The following is a 19,776-nucleotide window of genomic DNA, read 5'->3' as shown; positions in this document are numbered from 1 at the left end:
ACCAGACAAAAGACTAGTATTAATAATGTTCAGAATATGTGGTCCGATGATAGGAAATACCTTTTTAAGAAAACGGGGAGGAACAACGTCATTTGGAGAGCCACACGGTTTAGCATTCAACACAAGTTTCTCTAAATCAGATAAAACAATTGGTAGAAAAGCAGAGAACAGACTTGAGCAAGAACCATGCATGGCTGGGTCAGCAATAGGTAGAGTCGGAGGTCTCAAACTAGCAACCTTTTCCACAAAATAATTAAGAAACTTATTGCACATAACCGCAGAAGAGTGCAAAAGAATATAGCCTTCCGGATTAAGTACAGAATTTATAGTGTTATATAGAACACGAGGGTTATGCGAGCTGGCAGCAATAAGTTGAGAAAAACAGGAGTACTTGGCAGCCTTTACTGCTCTCTGATAGACTTTCCAGCTAGTCTTGAGAGCTTCCATAGAGACGCACAGCCTATCTTTTTTTCACTTATGCAATTAATCGCTAGACAGGTGTATTTATAAATAATATTATATTAGGGAAATTTTCCCAGACATATTTTTGACCTGGGGGCAGAATTGATTGTGAAATGGAAAGGAAAAATGCTTATGAAATTGCAAATTAAAAACATGATGCATTTAAGGTAGCCCTTATTCATTTTTATTTAAAAAGAGAATTTGTTCTAGTGTGCGATGGCCGAACCTGTTCCTTTTCGTGGAGATCATTTATCCTGCCTTAAGGAAAATCCCTTCACATGGAACAGAGGAGGCTGGAGTGCAGAGAAACTGGTAGAGATGCAGTTTTACAGTCTACCTGGGCCCCACCAACTATCAGCTAAAGAGAATAAATAGATTAAATTGCTGCACATTTGGCAGACTAACATTTTCAGATTAATTAAACAATAAAATATATATTTTTACAACATTACATGTAAAGAGTCGAGTGGAAGTTTGTCTAAAGTTATTTAATGATATTTATATTATGGAAGCAGATTTTTGACATTTTACCTTTTTCCCGTTTTCAGATATAATAAACACGCACAAAACAAAAGCAAACAACAAGAACACAAAGCTGTAAAACCCACCCGATTGACAAAAATCAACTCAAAATTCTCCCACACAACAGAACCTCCTCTATTCCTTGCTGGCTCCAAATCTCTCAGTGGAATGATCAGTGGTTCGCTATCTGTCACCATCAAAACACTCCACAAATCCCGTGAATGATTCGCTTCCTTATAAACCATTGAATCAGATACCGAAGCAGTTAGGTTCTAAATGAAGCTTCGGACGTCACTGATCACGTGACTCTAGCCAAACGAATCAAGCTTCGACACAGTGCTTCTGAAGCAGTGTGTTGGTTTTTTTGACACACGCACCGGAGCTTCAGCTTCAAGCGGGCCATCACTACCTGTCGCTCTTAAGTCTGTTTTCACGTGTTTAGCAGGAGTGGGGCCAGTGGAGGTTTGCCCAGTGCTGCAGTGGGGATGTCAGCAGGAGGATCCGGGGGTTTCTCTGTGAATTTCACATTCCTTGTGCTTGCTCAGAATTTAAGTTTAATTTTTGCTGTAGAAAGAAGTTTTCTTCCCACACGTGTACAGTGGATGCTAATGTTTTTGTCACTTTTTACGGACTAAAACTTAAAGTTATGTCAGTACTTCCACGCTTTAAATCCTGCACGGTGGTACTCTCTCCCGCACTCCATATTATCCATTGTTGATACCAGAGGTGGGACCAAGTCATTGTTTTGCAAGTCTCAAGTAAGTCTCAAGTCTTTATCCTCAAGTCTCAAGTCAAGTCTCAAGTAATGTCAGGCAAGTCAGAGTCGAGTCTCAAGTCACTGGTGTAAAAGTCCAAGTAAAGTCACAAGTCTGAAATTTTGAATTTCAAGTCCTTTCGAGTCTTTAAAAAAAAAACGAAAAAAAGCATGTTGCAGTTATATGCTAAATGTAAATATTAGACCATGTAATTTTTAAATCTGTGTTTTTCTCAACACATGACAAAATAGTGAACTTAGAAAATATACACAAATTGTGAAATTGCACCTCTTTAAAATGCAGCTCAATTAAACCTAGCTCCAAGAATAATATTCACCGACAGTTCTGAGATAAGCTGCATGTTATTCTTGGATGCGGTTGTAGGACTGGCTTTAAAATCGCATGACAAAAATATCATACATAAATAAATGATATATTTTTTAAAAATATCATTTAAAAAAAAACTGCATCACCAACGTAGCCTGGAAAACATTTGCTAGTTAGATGAAGTCAGCTATCTCATCGTAGCATATTTATATGCATATTTATAATTATACGCTTCTTGGAGTGAGTGCATACACTCATGAAGTTTAGTAACTTCCGGTCACTGCAACAAGCCCAGGTACAGTTTACCGCCGGATGGGTACAGACCCTTGAAATGCACCGTGTAGAACAAAAGACCATCGTACGTATCATAAGTTTACCAGTCTCACAAATCGTCGTCATAAATACACATTCGTTAACCGTTTATTAATATAACCTTTGAGCTCAATGGTAATTAATTAGTAGTGGAAATAATTTCTGGTACCCATCACAGAAATGTAGCAGTGACAATAATATTGTATGCTGTAATCGCACTGGACAATTAGTGATACAAAACAACTGTTTTATCCTGTGAATAAAAGTATATGTTTTTGTCAATGTACCATAATAACAGAAGCGAAACGCAATATTGTGTCAGGACAATTCACTATTTATGCACAATAAACACAATAAATAAAGGAGCATAGCGCGACAATTTCTGTTCAGCGCCAGACTTGCTTGTAACCTATATCACCAATTATGTTAAGAAAAATGACGTATTAACTACAACAGCAGACTGACCTTTGTGGGAATGCTTGGAGCAGACTAACCTGTGAGCTGGAGTGTTCTGGGACGTTATATTTGACCTTTGAATGGCTGCAATCCAGGCCATCCGTCGCGTCTTTGTTACTTCGGAAACATGGCTCGAACAATTTCTCTTCAACGACGTAATCCGATAACAACCGATCTCTTTACTCGTCGGCTTCCCGTGGCTGTCATGCGACCGGCTATTGCAGTTAATAATACAACAGCTTCTTGACATTTTTGTGTTTCTTTTTATCGCTGCGCTAGTACCGCTTGCCACGAGTTCCCAGAATCCTTTGCGGTTCTACCCGTGAATGACGTCACATTTTCAATCTCTATATAATATGCATGTTAAATTTTATATTTGGGGTAAAATATCAAGTCTTTTCAAGTAAACCGGTTCAAGTCCAATTCAAGTCCCAAGTCATTGGTGTAAAAGTCCAAGTCAAGTCACAAGTCTTAGAAGATTTTTTCAAGTCAAGTCTAAAGTCATAAAATTAATGACTCGAGTCTGACTCGAGTCCAAGTCATGTGACTCGAGTCCACACCTCTGGTTGATACACACTTCTGTTGCTGCCACAGACGTCACATAATAGTTTCAACTCTTTAGTGAAGGCTTTCCACAGGTTTAGGAGTGTCTTCTTCCAGACACACATTTGTGAGGTCAGACACTGATGTTGGATAAGAAGGCCTGGCTCGCAGTCTCCACTCGAATCCATCCTAATGGTGTTCGATAAGGACTCTGTGCAGGCCAGTCAAGTTCTTCCACACAAAACTCCCTCATCCATGTCTTTAATCCACGATTCTCCTTGCAACCACCAAACCCAGATTTGTCTATCAGACTACCAAACATAGAAGCATGAATTGTCTCTTCAGAGAACACATCTCCACTGCTGTGGTGTGCAGTGGCAGCATGGTTTACACCACTACAGCCAGCACTTTGCATTGTACAAATGTTTGGAGACACAGTCTGCTTGCCTAGGTGCTTGATTTTTTACACCTATCACCATGAAAGTGATTGAAACACCTGAATTCAATAATCTGGATAGGTGAGTGAATAATTTTGGCAATATAGTGTACATATATAGCATTTCTCTATGCACACAGTTACATATATTCAGGCTCTGATGGAAGAACAAGGAACAACTTGGAGTCGAGCATCTTGGTCAGGATACTTTATCATGTGGAGAAAGCAATCAATCCACTGTCCTTCCAATTGGTTGATGACCCACACCTCAACCTGAGCAAAGCGATCTTTTTCATTACTATTATTTTACTTGTTGCCAAATTAATGCAGTATTTACACATTGACATGCTCTTGTTTGATTTGTTATTTATTTAGCAGGCTTGTTAAAATTAATGTCCTATATAGGGAAGCTAGCACAAAAACACATCTGCAAACATTTTCAGTTTATAAATTATTTATTTAAATATAAATATTTTATCTCAATTGATAAAAGTGTCAGATTTTCAGATTATTTGTGACGCAAATTATTTTGCTCTACATTATGTCTGATATGAAACAAAGAAATTGTAAAGATACAGTAGGAAGTTCAGCTTTGTACATATAAATGCATTTGTAAAACAATTTTATGTGTGATTGAATCAATTTGAATTTGTGTGTGGCTTCAAACATTCATTTGTGAAATTACTCAAAAACATTTGTATATCTCAGTTTAGGCTTATGGGTTATGTATTATAATATATTGTATGCATTTATCAACCTTTTAAGAAGAATTTATCTCCATATTCATTCATAAATTTGTTTCTTGATTTATTTATTAACATTTTATAATTCTTGGTGAGCTTGGTGATCATGGGCTTCCTGTCAAGAGGCTTTTAAACTCTCTCCTACAGTGTCTTCAGCCCAGTCTTCACCTTCTCTGACAGGTCAACTCCAACTTTCTGACTGTAGTATTTCTCAGCTAACTTTAGTGTTGATGGCGCCATCTCGTGGCAGCCAGCCAACAATGCCATTTTGTTTCCATTTTACAGGAAATGTTCCCAATCAGAATTAAATGGATTTTTTTAAAAGTATTTTTTATTTTTTTTAATGTATTTTAAGTATTCATTTTTAGGCATTAAAAGATGAATAAAAACACATCTGGTCAAAAACGCCTCCAAGATTCCTCACTGTATTACTGGAGGCTAAGGTCATGAAATCCAGAGTGAGCGTCTGGTTAGATGCCTGGCTTCATGGATAGACAAATAAATAAAAACTAGTTCACAAGCAACCCCAGGTCAAAAATATACATAAGAAATAAACTATACATATAAGTTATTGTATATTTTATATAAATGGTCCACTCGTTAATTACATGAGCACATAGAGGCATGGACCTCACACCACAAGCTTGCTCCCAACCTATAATGAAATTCTTTATTATTCAAATAGACATAATGTTCAAAGCTCCAAAGTTTTAGCTTGCTATTACAACTGTCACGTGATGTTAAACAAAAGCTTTAGCTCAGCTCTGCAGAGCAGGTCATCATCATGAAGCAGTCCAGTTCAAGTTTTTAGGATTAAGCTGCTCTTCATAATTTTGACCACCAGATGTCACCAAAGATGACACCGTTAGACTCTCTATGGTGTGAAAACGTGTTACTTCCTGAATTCCTGTTTGGGGTTTTTTTGTATTTTTGTCACACTTACATGTTTCAGATCTTTTTTTTTTTTTTTTTTTTCCAGAATTCTGAAAAAAAAGACGTGCCCACTTTTTCTTGTTTTTTCTTTCAGGGACCCTAACCCTCTTCCATACTAAATGTAGGTGTTTATGATTAAGGGGGAAAAAATCCAAACCTACATGGCTGTGTGTGAGTAGGTGATAGCCCCCTTAAACTTAATAACTGGTCGGGGCACTCTTAGCAGCAACAACTGCAATCAGGCATTTGCGATGACTGGCAATGAGCTTTTTACACCTATGTTGAGGAATTTTGGCCCACACATCTTTGGAGAATTGCTGTAATTCAGCAACATTGGAGGGTTTTCAATATGAACTGCTTTTGAAGTCATGCCACAGCATCTGATTCAGGTACAGGTTAAGACTTTGACTAGGCTGATCCTAAGTCAGCATTTTGTTTTACTTAAGCCATTCGGAGGTGGACGTACTGATGTGTTTTGGATCCTGTTCCTGCTGCTGAACCTAAGTGCGCTTTAGCTTGAGCTCTCAAACAAATGGCTGAACATTGTCATTCAGCATTTTTTAGTAGACGGCAGAGTTCCCATATCATCAGACTACCACCAACATATTTTACTGGAAGGGGACTAAGGTAAGTAAAAGCACTACTAATGTTAAGCCTTATATTAATTGTATGTTTTACCAGTGGCTGTCAAGCAATAAGGAAAGCATTTTGAGGAAGCCAGTGTGTTTCAGGCTGATGAAATAGCATTTTTAAAATACCACAGTGATACACTCTCATTAACATCTTCGTGTATTACTAAACCACTTCATTTTTTGTAGAGCGTGTGTCTGTGTAGCAGACAGTGAGCAAGAGTATGTGACAGAGAGGAATACAGAGCAGAGGAAATGAAGGTTACCCTGAGGCTGATGGGAAGGGGAAATGACTTAAATTTGAATTATTAATATTTATTCATGTGCTGTTGAATCATCACAGAGTGGGGCAGAAGAGCTGATTCTTTGTTGTGTGTTTCTACAAGTAATATGTGTCTCTACTGAACTCTTGTACAGTTGTCTGTAAGAAGCCTTTTCTCATTATGTGAATCTGTGTTTCCTGAGTCTACTTCAGGACGTCCTTCTAGTAGAACATGTCTTCCTGTTCCAGCATCACTGCACTCAACATAAATAGCTCACCCAGAGTCCTGATCTCAATCATACAAAGTGATTATGGACTACATTATGTTACAGTGGGGCAAAAAAGTATTTAGTCAGCCACCAATTGTGCAAGTTCCCCCACTTAAAATGATGACAGAGGTCAGTAATTTGCACCAGAGGTACACTTCAACTGTGAGAGACAGAATGTGAAAAAAAAATCCATGAATTCACATGGTAGGATTTGTAAAGAATTTATTCGTAAATTAGGGTGGAAAATAAGTATTTGGTCACCTCAAACAAGGAAAATCTCTGGCTCTCACAGACCTGTAACGTCCTCTGTAAGAAGCTTTTCTGTCCCCCCACTCGTTACCTGTATGAATGGCACCTGTTTGAACTCATCATCTGTATAAAAGACACCTGTCCACAGCCACAAACAGTCAGACTCCAAACTCCGCCATGGCCAAGACCAAAGAGCTTTCGAAGGACACCAGGAAAAGTATTGTAGACCTGCACCAGACTGGGAAGAGTGAATCTACAATAGGCAAGCAGCTTGGTGTGAAAAAATCAACTGTGGGAGCAATCATCAGAAAATGGAAGACATACAAGACCACTGATAATCTCCCTCGATCTGGGGCTCCACGCAAGATCTCATCCCGTGGGGTCAAAATGATCATGAGAACGGTGAGCAAAGATCCCAGAACCACACGGGGGGACCTGGTGAATGACCTGCAGAGAGCTGGGACCAAAGTAACAAAGGTCACCATCAGTAACACACTACAACGGCAGGGAATCAAATCCCGCAGTGCCAGACGTGTTCCGCTGCTGAAGCCAGTGCATGTCCAGGCCCGTCTGAAGTTTGCCAGAGAGCACATGGATGATACAGCAGAGGATTGGGAGAATGTCATGTGGTCAGATGAAGCCAAAGTAGAACTTTTTGGTATAAACTCAACTCGTCGTGTTTGGAGGAAGAAGAATATTGAGTTGCATCCCAAGAACACCATACCTACTGTGAAGCATGGGGGTGGAAACATCATGCTATGGGGCTGTTTTTCTGCCAAGGGGACAGGACGACTGATCCGTGTTAAGGACAGAATGAATGGGGCCATGTATCGTGAGATTTTGAGCCAAAACCTCCTTCCATCAGTGAGAACTTTGAAGATGAAACGAGGCTGGGTCTTCCAACATGACAATGATCCAAAACACACCGCCCGGGCAACAAAGGAGTGGCTCCGTAAGAAGCATTTGAAAGTCCTGGAGTGGCCTAGCCAGTCTCCAGACCTCAACCCCATAGAAAATCTGTGGCGGGAGTTGAAAGTCCGTGTTGCTCGGCGACAGCCCCAAAACATCACTGCTCTCGAGAAGATCTGCATGGAGGAATGGGCCAAAATACCAGCTACTGTGTGTGCAAACCTGGTAAAGACCTATAGTAAACGTTTGACCTCTGTTATTGCCAACAAAGGTTATGTTACAAAGTATTGAGTTGTATTTTTGTTATTGACCAAATACTTATTTTCCACCCTGATTTACGAATAAATTCTTTACAAATCCTACCATGTGGATTCATGGATATTTTTTTTTTCACATTCTGTCTCTCACAGTTGAAGTGTACCTCTGGTGCAAATTACTGACCTCTGTCATCATTTTAAGTGGGGGAACTTGCACAATCGGTGGCTGACTAAATACTTTTTTGCCCCACTGTATATGTTAATATGTCAGAGATGATGGCTGAAATTTGGTTTGGTGTGAGCAACTTCACCTGGTTCAAGAAGATGGAGCTGTGAAAGTATCTGAAGGAGAGATTTACAGCTTCAATGTAACATTATTGTGTGACCACTAATGATCAGGGTCAACAGTAGAGATTGATGTGACTGTTAAAGGTAAAGTTAGTAATAATTATTTTACTGAGTTCAATCTTTTCATGATTTACCTCTTTTCTTGGTAGTATGCCTTGCAAGGTAATGGAGACAGTGTTTTGTCTAAATGTTTATGTTTTAGGAAGTTTTAGGCTCAAACTTCTTTGACCTTTGTTGCATTACAGGTGAACATATTATTATGAGATATTATTTGGTGTCCTTCATATACTCAAGACATTAGTAGTCTTAATGCTTGTGAGCATGTCTTTGAATTGTGAACAAAGGACAAATCTACAGATTAACTTGTCTGTAATAAGTCAAAAAGGAAGTTTTTTTTTTCATTTCTGTCAGATGGTTCATCAAAACACTCCAACAAACCAGAGACAGAAAACTGATAGAAGAGTAGAGTCACACCATAACACATCCAGTAAGGACAATGTGCCTTAAAATAGCACTTTATTTACTGCATTTGAACACTTTTAGTACATTCTAATAAAAATAGTAATTTCTTTATTTCATTCAAGGAATATTTAACAGCAGAGGATTTCTTCCAATATTATTGGTCATAACTGAAAATTAGTTTGTCAGCTAAAATTTAATTTAATTTTGAATAAATGTATTAATGTCTCTTGTCTTTTGTTTAAATGTGTTAAGGAAACACCAAATAGTCAAACAGCAATTTGTCTTCTGGTTCCAATTGTCAAGTAACCTTTGAGTGGAAATATTTTGAGTGATATTTTGTGTTCACTCAGTATATAGCTGTGCTTTGTAATGAGGGCAGAAATGTATGTTTTGCTTGCTGCTTTTAATATAGATGAAGTTAAAAATGATGGTGAAACAGAGCAGGTTGAGTTTGTCAGAAAATAATATCATGAGCAGAAGAAGAAATAAATTAAGCTCAACCTCAGTATCACTCTCAACCGAGATTCCTCCTGCAACAGTTTAGCCTATCAAATCTAACTGTCAGGTACTAACCACATCTATGTGACTGCTTAGCAGCTGAACCCTTTGTCTTTAGCCATGCATTTAGAAAAATAATCTAAACATGAGAGAAAAAGAAAACAAACCTCGCAGCTTGTTTCTTGAGTCAGTGCTCAAACACTTTCGATGAACAGGGGCAGGGATAGCTCAGTAGGTAAAGTGGTCGCCCCATGATCGGAAGGTCGGCGGTTCGAATCCACTTAACGGCTACCCTGAGGTACCCCTGAGCAAGGTACCGTCCCTACACACTGCTCCCCGGGCGCCTGCTTAGTGGGCTGCCCACTGCTTCACTGAGTGAATGGGTCAAATGCAGAGAAAAACAAGTAATTTCCCCATGGGGATCAATAAAGTATCTATTATTATTATTATTCTCAAAACAACCAGCAGCACACTCGTCTGTGCCGTAGAAAAAGAAGTGCTTGTACAGCAGTTGAAGAGAGGAGAGATAGATATCACGTGTTGCTGCTCCACACACATGACCAGGGACATTTACCAGAATGAACAATCTTCTATGATCTCATCTCAAAGCTGAAAGATTTTCATTAGTATTTCCTACTTTGATTATCAAACATAAGCCAACTTCCAAATTTGGACTGCAGTAGCAGGTTGCCTTCCTAAATATTATTACGGGATGTATTGAGTTGAGTGCTGCATTGAAGAGCCTGATATCCACTTACGAGGACATTATACTGCTACTGTTCTATCGAAATTTTAAACTAATATCCTCATATGTTGCTCTCATTTTTCTTAGAAACAAAAATCAGGTAAAAAAAACCCCAAAAATCAGGTAATTCTTTGTTTTTACATTCATCGGGTCCCAATATGCCCAAATATCAAAGAGAAATTAAAAATGCATGCTGTGGAAGAGTTCGGGTCTTAGGAGGTTAATGTTATTATTAGTGCTTGTAGAATTACCCTCTGAGGATGTACAATGCTTTCATGATTAAACTATGGTGCACATAGGAAAGTAAAATAGTAATGGCCTAAAGTGTGATACATCAGAGGAGCCACAGTGTTACAGACAAATAATCCTGGTGGGGATGCTTCATGATCAGAGTGCCCTGGCTTGTGTTAGCCAGCAGCTTCCCAATCGGGGCAAGCCTCCAGTAACAGTCCCCAGCTTAAACAATCAATGCTACACAAGACTACCTAACTCAAAAATATGAGTGTCTGTGTCAGATGTTGGGGTACCAGAACACTTATGAGGAGTGGGAAGGAAGAAAATACACACACAAGGTTAAGGAAAAATAACTTAGGGTTCTAGTGGGCCCTTTGAGCCTTTCAGTGTTAACATATGGACGTTAAACTTCATACTTTCTGTCTGTGTGTTGTGCACTTACTGTTAGCGTGTAGTTTCTCATGTTTAGTGTCTAATTGTGGCACTGAAAGAGCCACTCGTTAAATACATTAAAAAGTTAAATAAATTCCAGTATCTGCATTTGGTTGAATGTCTCGACTGAAGCACAAAGCAAAGGAAGAAATATTTTCTACACTGAGGAAATTGGTCAACAGGTTTCTACAACCTGTGTGTGTACAAAGCTGTAGACACACAGCTTTCTGCAACACAATTTCTTCATTTGGCCTCTTTATTACTTCTTTTTGTGTGATGTTTGCTTTAAGATTGTTTTCTCTTAAGCATCTAAAATTGATTTATGTCAAAGTAACACACACATGGATGCAAGGACCCAGCAGCACATTGCACTGTGAGATCAGTGATCAGTGTTATTTACTTCACGCATCTATGGTTTTAATCCTGTGTCTACATGAGATGTTGATAAACTCAGGTAAACTATAAATTAATCACAAACACAGTTAAAATCAGAACATCTAAGGGCAGACAGATGAGGAGTACAGCATCTGAAAAACTGGAGTGCATGATGGGAACATCAGACGTCTGTTTGCTTTGACATTACAACATCCAAACAGAGAAGTGTTTCACTCACTTTGCTTCTGCTGAAATCACACGTTGACTTTTATTTTGTCGTCTCTCTGCTGAAGCAGTCTGATCATTTGGTAAGAAAACACATTTGCAGTTTTGTTTGTTTATATCAGACTGTGATATTGTGTTTCTATTTTTAATAACAAATTACTTTTTAAAAGAATTTACATGTTCCTTATTCATCACTGGATTCATGTATTTTTTCATATTTTTCCAGGTGATGAGTTTTGTGACAGTCCAGTCTGTGAACATCATGACAGGCATCATGTTACTGAGTCTCCTCTTTATTCCAAGTGAGTCGACTCATTTCAGTCATTTACATTCAGTTAACTTTATATTGAAGATGTTGAGAGGACAGGAGAAAAAAATTGAGAGATTTCAACATTTTAATGATATACTCTGTTTGTTTGTTTTTTCCAGAGCCTTCGACTGCTTGTCCTGAGTATTCAGACCTCTTCATCACTGCACCAACAGAGATGGAAGCTCTGAGTGGATCATGTTTACAAATCCCATGTAGCTTTAGTGCTGCTGGACCAGTAAAGTTTGACATCAGAAGAGCTGTCTTTGGAGTGTGGATTAAAAATCACTCCAATGTTAATAAATTTCCAAACAATGAGATCTCCAACAGCAGTGGGACAGTTAACATCTATCCAATGAAGATTACAGGAAACCTGAAGGAGAAAAACTGCACCACTCTGTTTTCCAACTTAACCACAACTTATACAAACACATACTACTTCAGAATTATGAACTGGCCGTTCAGAGCAACAGCTGTTTGTGATCCTCTTAAAATAAAAATTAAAGGTAAGATACATTTCTTTTCATCAGTAGATGCAATTTTTATTGAAACAAAAATATAAAGTTAAATGCAGCCTTGTTTTAACCAACAAAAAACAAATCCAACACAACAAAGTCCATCCATCCATCCATCCATCTTCCTCCGCTTTGTCCGGGGCCGGGTCGCGGGGGCAGCAGCCTAAGCAAAGAGGCCCAGACCTCCCTCTCCCCAGCCACCTCCTCCAGCTTATCCGGGGGAATACCAAGGCGTTCCCAGGCCAGCCGAGAGATATAATCTCTCCAGCGTGTCCTGGGTCTGCCCCGGGGCCTCCTCCCGGTGGGACATGCCTGGAACACCTCACCCAGGAGGCGCCCAGGGGGCATCCTTGTCAGATGCCCGAACCACCTCAGCTGGCTCCTTTCGATGTGGAGCAGCAGCTGCTCTACTCTGAGCCCCCCCCGGATGGCCGAACTTCTCACCCTATCTCTAAGGGAGAGGCCAGCCACCCTTCGGAGGAAGCTCATTTCTGCCGCTTGTATCCGCGATCTCGTTCTTTCGGTCACTACCCACAGCTCGTGGCCATAGGTGAGGGTAGGGACGTAGATCGACCGGTAAATTGAGAGCTTCGCTTTTACACTCAGCTCCCTCTTCACCACGACGGACCGGTGCAGCTGCAGCTGCAGCCCCATTCCGTCTGTCGATCTCCGGCTCCCTTCTCCCATCACTCGCGAACAAGACCCCGAGATACTTGACCTCCTCCACTTGGGGTAGGAACTCATCCCCGACCCGGAGTGGGCACTCCACCCTTTTCCGGCTGAGAACCATGGCCTCAGATTTGGAGGTGCTGATCCTCATTCCCGCTGCTTCACACTCGGCTGCGAACCGTTCCAGTGCGAGCTGGAGGCCCTCACCCGATGAAGCCAACAGAACCACATCATCTGCAAAAATCAGAGATGAGATTCTGAGGCCACCAAAGTGAAAGCCCTCCGCCACTTGGCTGCGCCTAGAAATCCTGTCCATAAAAATTATGAACAGAACCGGAGACAAAGGGCAACCCTGGCGGAGCCCATCACCCACCAGGAACGAGTCCGACTTATTGCCGGCAATGAGAACCAAGCTCTTGCAACGGTTGTATAGGGATCGAATGGCCCGTAGCAATGGGCCAGACACCCCATACTCCCGCAACACCTCCCACAGGACACCCCGAGGGACACGGTCGAATGCCTTCTCCAAGTCCACAAAACACATGTAGACTGGTTGGACCAACTCCCATGCACCCTCAAGTATCCTGGAGAGGATAAAGAGCTGGTCCAGTGTTCCGCGACCAGGACGAAAACCGCATTGTTCCTCCTGTATCCGAGGTTCGACTAACGGACGAACTCTCCTTTCCAGCACCCTGGCATAGACTTTCCCAGGGAGGCTGAGGAGTGTGATCCCCCTGTAGTTGGAACACACCCTCCGGTCCCCTTTCTTAAAGATGGGGACCACCACCCCGGTCTGCCAGTCCACAGGTACTGCCCCTGATCTCCACGCAACATTGCAGAGGCGTGTCAACCAGGACAGCCCTACAACGTCCAGAGCCTTCAGGAACTCGGGGCGAACCTCATCAACACCAGGGGCTCTGCCACCAAGGAGTTGTTTAACTGCCTCAGTGACCTCGCCCCCAGACTCTGCTTCCTCCTCGGAAGACGTGTCAGTGGGATTAAGGAGGTCCTTGAAGTATTCCTTCCACCCCCTAACCCTTACCACCACGGCAGGCACCAACCACCTTGCGGCCGCAGCTCAATGCAGCAGCTTCGGCAATGGAGACGCTGAACATGGTCCATTCGGACTCAATGTCCCCAGTCTCCCTTGGAATGCTGTTGAAGCTCTGCCGGAGGTGTGCGTTGAAGATCTCGCGGACTGGGGCCTCTGCTAGACGTTCCCAGCACACCCTCACTACGCGTTTAGGTGCACCAGGTCTGTCCAGCGTCCTCCCCCGCCACCTGATCCAACTCACCACCAGGTGGTGATCAGTTGACAGCTCAGCCCCTCTCTTTACCCGAGTGTCCAGAACATATGGTCGCAGGTCTGCTGATACGATTACAAAATCGATCATCGACCTACGGCCTAGAGTGTCCTGGTGCCACGTGCACTTATGGACACTCTTATGTTCGAACAGGGTGTTCGTTATGGCCAAACTGTGATTAGCACAGAAGTCCAATAACAGAGCACCGCTCGGGTTCAGATCAGGGAGGCCGTTCCTCCCAATCACGCCCCTCCAGGTCTCGCTGTCGTTACCCACGTGAGCATTGAAGTCTCCCAGCAGGACAACAGAGTCTCCAGGTGGAGCACCCTCCAGCACCCCCCCCCCCCCCCCCCCCCCCCCCCCCCCAGGGACTCTAAGAAGGCTGGGTACTCTGAACTGCCACTCGGCGCATAAGCGCAGATGACAGTCAGGACCCGTTCCCCGACCCTAAGGCGCAGGGAACAAACCCTCTCATCCACCGGGAAAAACCCCAACGTACCGGCAGCAAGCCGGATACCCACCCCAGCCCGCCGCCTCTCACCAGGGGCAACTCCAGACTGAGACAGAGTCCAGCCCCTCTCCAGGAGACTGGTTCCAGAGCCCAAGCCATGTGTAGAGGTGAGCCCGACTATATCTAGCCGGTACCTCTCAACCTCACGCACTAACTCAGGCTCCTTCCCCACCAGAGAGGTGAGATTCCAAGTCCCTATTGCCAGTCTTGGCAGCCGGGGGTCAGTCCGCCAGGGCCTCCGCTCCTGGCCACCACCGGGCACACAATGCACCCGACCCCTATGGCGCCTCCTGCGGGTGGTGGGCCTGCGGGAGGATGGGCCCATGTCTCCTCTTCGGGCTGTGCCCGGCCGGGCCCCATGGACTAAGGCCCGGCCACCAGACGCTCGCCCTCGGGCACCCTCCCCGGGCCTGGCTCCAGGGCGGGGCCCCGGCAACCCTATCGCGGGCAGGGTAAACTGTTCCCTCGGTGTCCTTTTCATAAGGGTCTTATGAAACAACAAAGTCCAATATAACAAAAACATGTTTCTGTAATTGTTTTGTATTTAGATGATTCTTTGTGTTCTTTATTGTGGACAATAAAAGGATTTAGTCAAAAATAAAAAGGTTTTCATTTCAGCATAACTGTTGTTTAGTAAAGTTTATAAACACATACGAAACACAACCTGACTGCACAATGTTAACATACATAGACATATGGACTATAGTCTGTATTATGCAAATACCAAGACTCCATCAAAACTGCAAGAAACAGAAAGAGAAAAATAAACCCTAAAAGACATGAAACTGTGCAAAAAAAGTAAATAAGTAATTAACAATATTTAGAGGATAAATGACATAAACATATTTTTAAAAAAAATTCAATAAAATATATTCCTTGAATGCAGCAAAAGTCCCACATTACTCTCTGTGTCTTGACTGTATTTCCTGTATTATCACAACACTAATCCAGAGCTCAAACATGTCTGCTACTTTCTGCAAATAATATAATCTGAATACATTTTACATTTGTTTTCGATTGTACAGTAGAAACATGTATGAGGACTTTCAAACACCTACACTGAGCTCTGTCTGTATTTGCTGTATTTCTCTATTATTGATTTACAAATATGTCTGTGATGTGAAACCACAGATTCTCCTTGGAGGCCCAATATTACAATCCCAGGTGATCTGAAGGAGAAGGAGTCTGTCACTATAACCTGCTCAGCTCTCACTCCCTGTCCACACTCCCCTCCTCAACTCACCTGGAATCTCACACAAGACTCTCACAACAAAACAGAGGAAAACACAGATGGAAGCTTTACAACTAAAATCCAGCAGAACATCACTCTGTCAGACACACATGATGGAAAGAAGATCAGCTGCTCTGCCAGATATCCTGTGAACCAAGGAAAAGACACCAACACAGCAGAGACAGAAGAGACTCTCAGTGTTTCTTGTAAGACAATCAGAGTTTGTTTTTTCATCCTGCAAACATATCATGATTTATAGGATATAATTTATTTCTCCAGATGCTCCTAAAGACACCTCAGCATCCATCAGTCCTTCAGGTTTGGTGTCAGCAGGCAGCTGGGTGAACCTGACCTGCTCCAGCAGAGCCAAACCTCCAGTCAGCAGCTTCACCTGGTTCAAGAAGAGCAGAGATGGAGCTGTGAAAGTATCTGAAGGAGAGATTTACAGCTTCAGTGTAACAGATGGAGGAGTTTATTACTGTGTGGCCACTAATGATCTGGGCAATCAGACATCAGCAGAGATTAACGTGACTGTTGCAGGTAAAGTTAAACTACACCAATGATGTGGCAAATTAAATAAGATCTGTTTTTGGGGATATTGTATTTTTTTTTTCATATTTTTCTATCAGGACATCAGAATAATGGTTCTTTACCACTGAGTCCACTTCTTGGAGGCATCCTTGGGTTGGTCTTACTGATCTGTTTAATTATCTTTGCTTTGTAAGTATCTCACATCAAAACAGAAATCATGTTCAGCTACTGTCACAGATATTTTTGCTACATATTAAAAATGTCCTCTTCCTTTCAGGCTTAACTTTACTCACAAAAATATTTAACAAACAAGTGACTATAGTTGATGTGTCTACCTTTTATAGCAGAGCTCTCAGGTTGTTAAAGTACCAAACTCAGCAAGAGACTCAGGTAGGAAAAGACGAAGTTTTAGTTTGTTCAGATGATTACTAATTTCACCAGGGCAATATGTTCACTTTAAATTGTCTGAAAATAGCAATAAGAATGGTTTGAAATTCAGCCACAAACCCTCCTGGTTTATTTCATAGAGTCAAAGAAGTGAAGAGCTGGTTGTTGAAGAGCCGACAAGTAAAACAGAAGGAGGGGAAGAAAACATCCATTATGGAGAGATCAACTTCTCTGAGCCTGGATATGAAGCATCCTTTGTCTCAGTGCAGGACAGAGGACAGCAGCAGGATACGGTGTACGCACAGGTGAAAGTCAACAAGCCAGAAAACAGCTTAACACAGAGAGCTCATGGCCAAGAGGAACTCTACGCTGAGGTCCGAATAAGTGAGAACAGCTGTGTTAAGACATTACATTACCAAAGTCCATTAACAAAGAAACACAGAAATCAATGAAGTTAACCCAGCAAACCACTTCCTGCATATTTTGGGGGGGTTTCTGCTTTCCCTTTAAACTTCATTTAGATGCTTGCATATCTGTCTCACTAGTGGAATAAAGTTTTTCTAAGATTTCTGGAAACATCACTGGATCAGAAACATCACCAACACGATGTTGAGAGTTCACCTGTGAAGTGATAATCTGACCAGCTCTCGTTAAAGTGGCCAGTCAGATACTTCCAGATCACCTCACTTCATTCCCTCTAATCAAATATGATTGTTTGACTACGCCCAACGTTTCATGGAACAGAGAAAGTTTCTGGTGGATTTTAATCCAACACATATTGCTTCAAGCTCTGTTGTAAAGCTTACAAAACAATATTGCAATTCATACAGTGTCTCCCTAATCTCTGGCTGCAACATCTAAAAGGAAGGAAAACTCCACATGAAAATAGAACTTGATTTACAAAAAACTCTTAAGAATTAGAGAGTGTAAACTTCAAATATTTGCAGATTTTGTTTTAGTCTGATGTTCAGCCCTTATTTATGAGCATATACCACTGCCCAGACCACAAAGCACTGAACCCTACAAATACTCCTCCGAGTGATATGATCCAGACAGAACATAAAGTGGCCTTTCTGGCCTTGAGCACACCACAAATGTTAAAACAAGTCAATATTGACCCAGCAGTTCAGTTTCTGCTGCAAAGTTACAGTACATTGATCACATTGAAGAGCAAATGCCATTACTTTTCTGTAAATCAGACTACATTCGTATCTTATCTTTAAATGTATGAGCTGCATGTCTAACCAGCATATCCCTAAATCCGTATGGCATAATATAAAAACCACTGCGAGACACAGCATAAACTACTGTAAGCTTTCTGATTTGGATGTTCTAATAAGGCTCTTATTAGTGCCTGTTTGTTCCTCCAAGTATTGTTGTGGATGCTTTGTCTGATGATGAGCTCAGTGAAATGTGTTCTTGTTTTTTCATTTTAGTGTGGAGTGATGGAACACTAAAATTCAAATGGTGATTTAGAGTTTTGTCTTTTGGTGTTGAGTGAAATTTAACCAATAATGTGTCTGTTGTTAAGATCTCCTGTGATGCCACTTTTTGGATTTGAGTGCCGTTTTCAGGCTCTGCTTCACTTCTTTCTTCATCCTTTGAGGAGAACCCACGAAACTGAAATCAATTATAGTCATATTTCAGAGTGATGGTGTTAAATAAATGGTATTTAAATGAGTTATTTTTGGTCAGATTCTTATGAACTCTGGACAACTTTCCAGTTCTATCATCTACTGACTTCAAGAATGTGAATGAGACACGGCGAGTCCACGGGTCGAGGTTTTGAGCCATTTTATTTACCGCGGCTGCAGCTCACAAGCTACCAGCCGCAAGTACTTCACACCACAACAACAGCTCTCTACTCTCTCTATTTCTTGTCTTATGGTTTTACTGGTTTTTCAATATTGTTCTTATAAATAAATTGACTTGACATGACTTTGTTATAAAACGTCTTATATTTTAAAAATGGTGTTACAGTGATTTGGTTTACTTTGAAGGACCCTGAATTTTTCAGTAGTGCCAAACATTTTATACATGCTGTTGTGCAACACATGCTGAAAAACTCCAGCCTGATTCTTCTGCTTTGTCAAACTTTAGCCCTGTGTCAAAGCAACCTTTTTTGTTTAGCTCCTGGAAAAAATGCCTAAACCAAAATCTAAATCCTTCTTAGATGAACATGCAATCCTGAAAGTTTTACAGTCTGCGTATAAAACTCACCACAACACTGTTTACCACAACACTACTAAGGGAATTTAATGATATTCCTTCAGCAACTGATTTCGGGAACTGTGTGATCTGACACATTGGACCATGAGATCCTCATCTCTGTGTCAGCAATGATAGTTTTATCGCCACCTCTGCCCCCCCCCCCCCCCCCCCCCCCCCCCCCCCCCCCCAGTAAGGACCACAAGGCTTAATTCTTGGACCTCTCCTTTTCTCCTTTCACCTGCTGCCACTTGACACTATTTTCTCAAAACATATTTCCTTTCATTGTTTGGCAGACAACAGTCAAGTTTATTTTGCACTAAAGTACTCTGGTATATACTCCGTCCAGCCTCTCCTTGACTGCTTTAGTGACATCGAGAGGTAGATGGCACATAGAAGCCATGTTGTTAGACCCAGTTTCAACAGCAGAACCCCTTGCATCAACCTTCTCTTTCTTTTCTTTTCTTCTCTATTGCTCACCTACAACTTGTCCAAAACTCATTGTATCAGTTTGAACTGCTGGATCTGTATGTCTAGACCTGATGCTTTTGCTTATTCCTAAGAAAACCCAAACTCAGATGTGCAAAAGTCTTGTTGGTCCACAGAGTTTTTTCCCAAAAGTGTTGAGCATCAAAATTATGTTTTCTGGCAAAACAGAGATGAGCCTTCATGTTCTTTTAGCTCAGCAGTGGTTTTTATCCTGGAGCTCTGCCATACAGGCCATCTTTGC

At 41.6% G+C, this 19,776-nt stretch overlaps 1 protein-coding gene across 1 annotated transcript; it reads left to right on the top strand.

Annotated features, from left to right (window-relative positions):
* The first annotated feature begins 11,612 nt into the window (after positions 1-11,612).
* On the top strand, positions 11,613-18,520 carry LOC146701466 (B-cell receptor CD22-like). Its single transcript, XM_085467798.1, has 7 exons — positions 11,613-11,685; positions 11,813-12,196; positions 15,821-16,126; positions 16,200-16,460; positions 16,550-16,640; positions 16,796-16,841; positions 16,979-18,520. The coding sequence occupies exons 1-7, from the start codon at positions 11,613-11,615 to the stop codon at positions 17,288-17,290; spliced, it is 1,473 nt and encodes a 490-aa protein (XP_085323924.1). The 3' UTR covers positions 17,291-18,520.
* Positions 18,521-19,776: the final 1,256 nt, after the last annotated feature.

The sequence above is a fragment of the Copadichromis virginalis genome, linkage group LG9 (assembly GCF_057382275.1).
Source record: "Copadichromis virginalis isolate Kocher_CV1m ecotype Utaka linkage group LG9, C_Virginalis_male_GT1.1, whole genome shotgun sequence".
Classification (NCBI taxonomy): domain Eukaryota; kingdom Metazoa; phylum Chordata; class Actinopteri; order Cichliformes; family Cichlidae; genus Copadichromis; species Copadichromis virginalis.
This window is presented reverse-complemented; position numbering and strand designations above follow the sequence as displayed.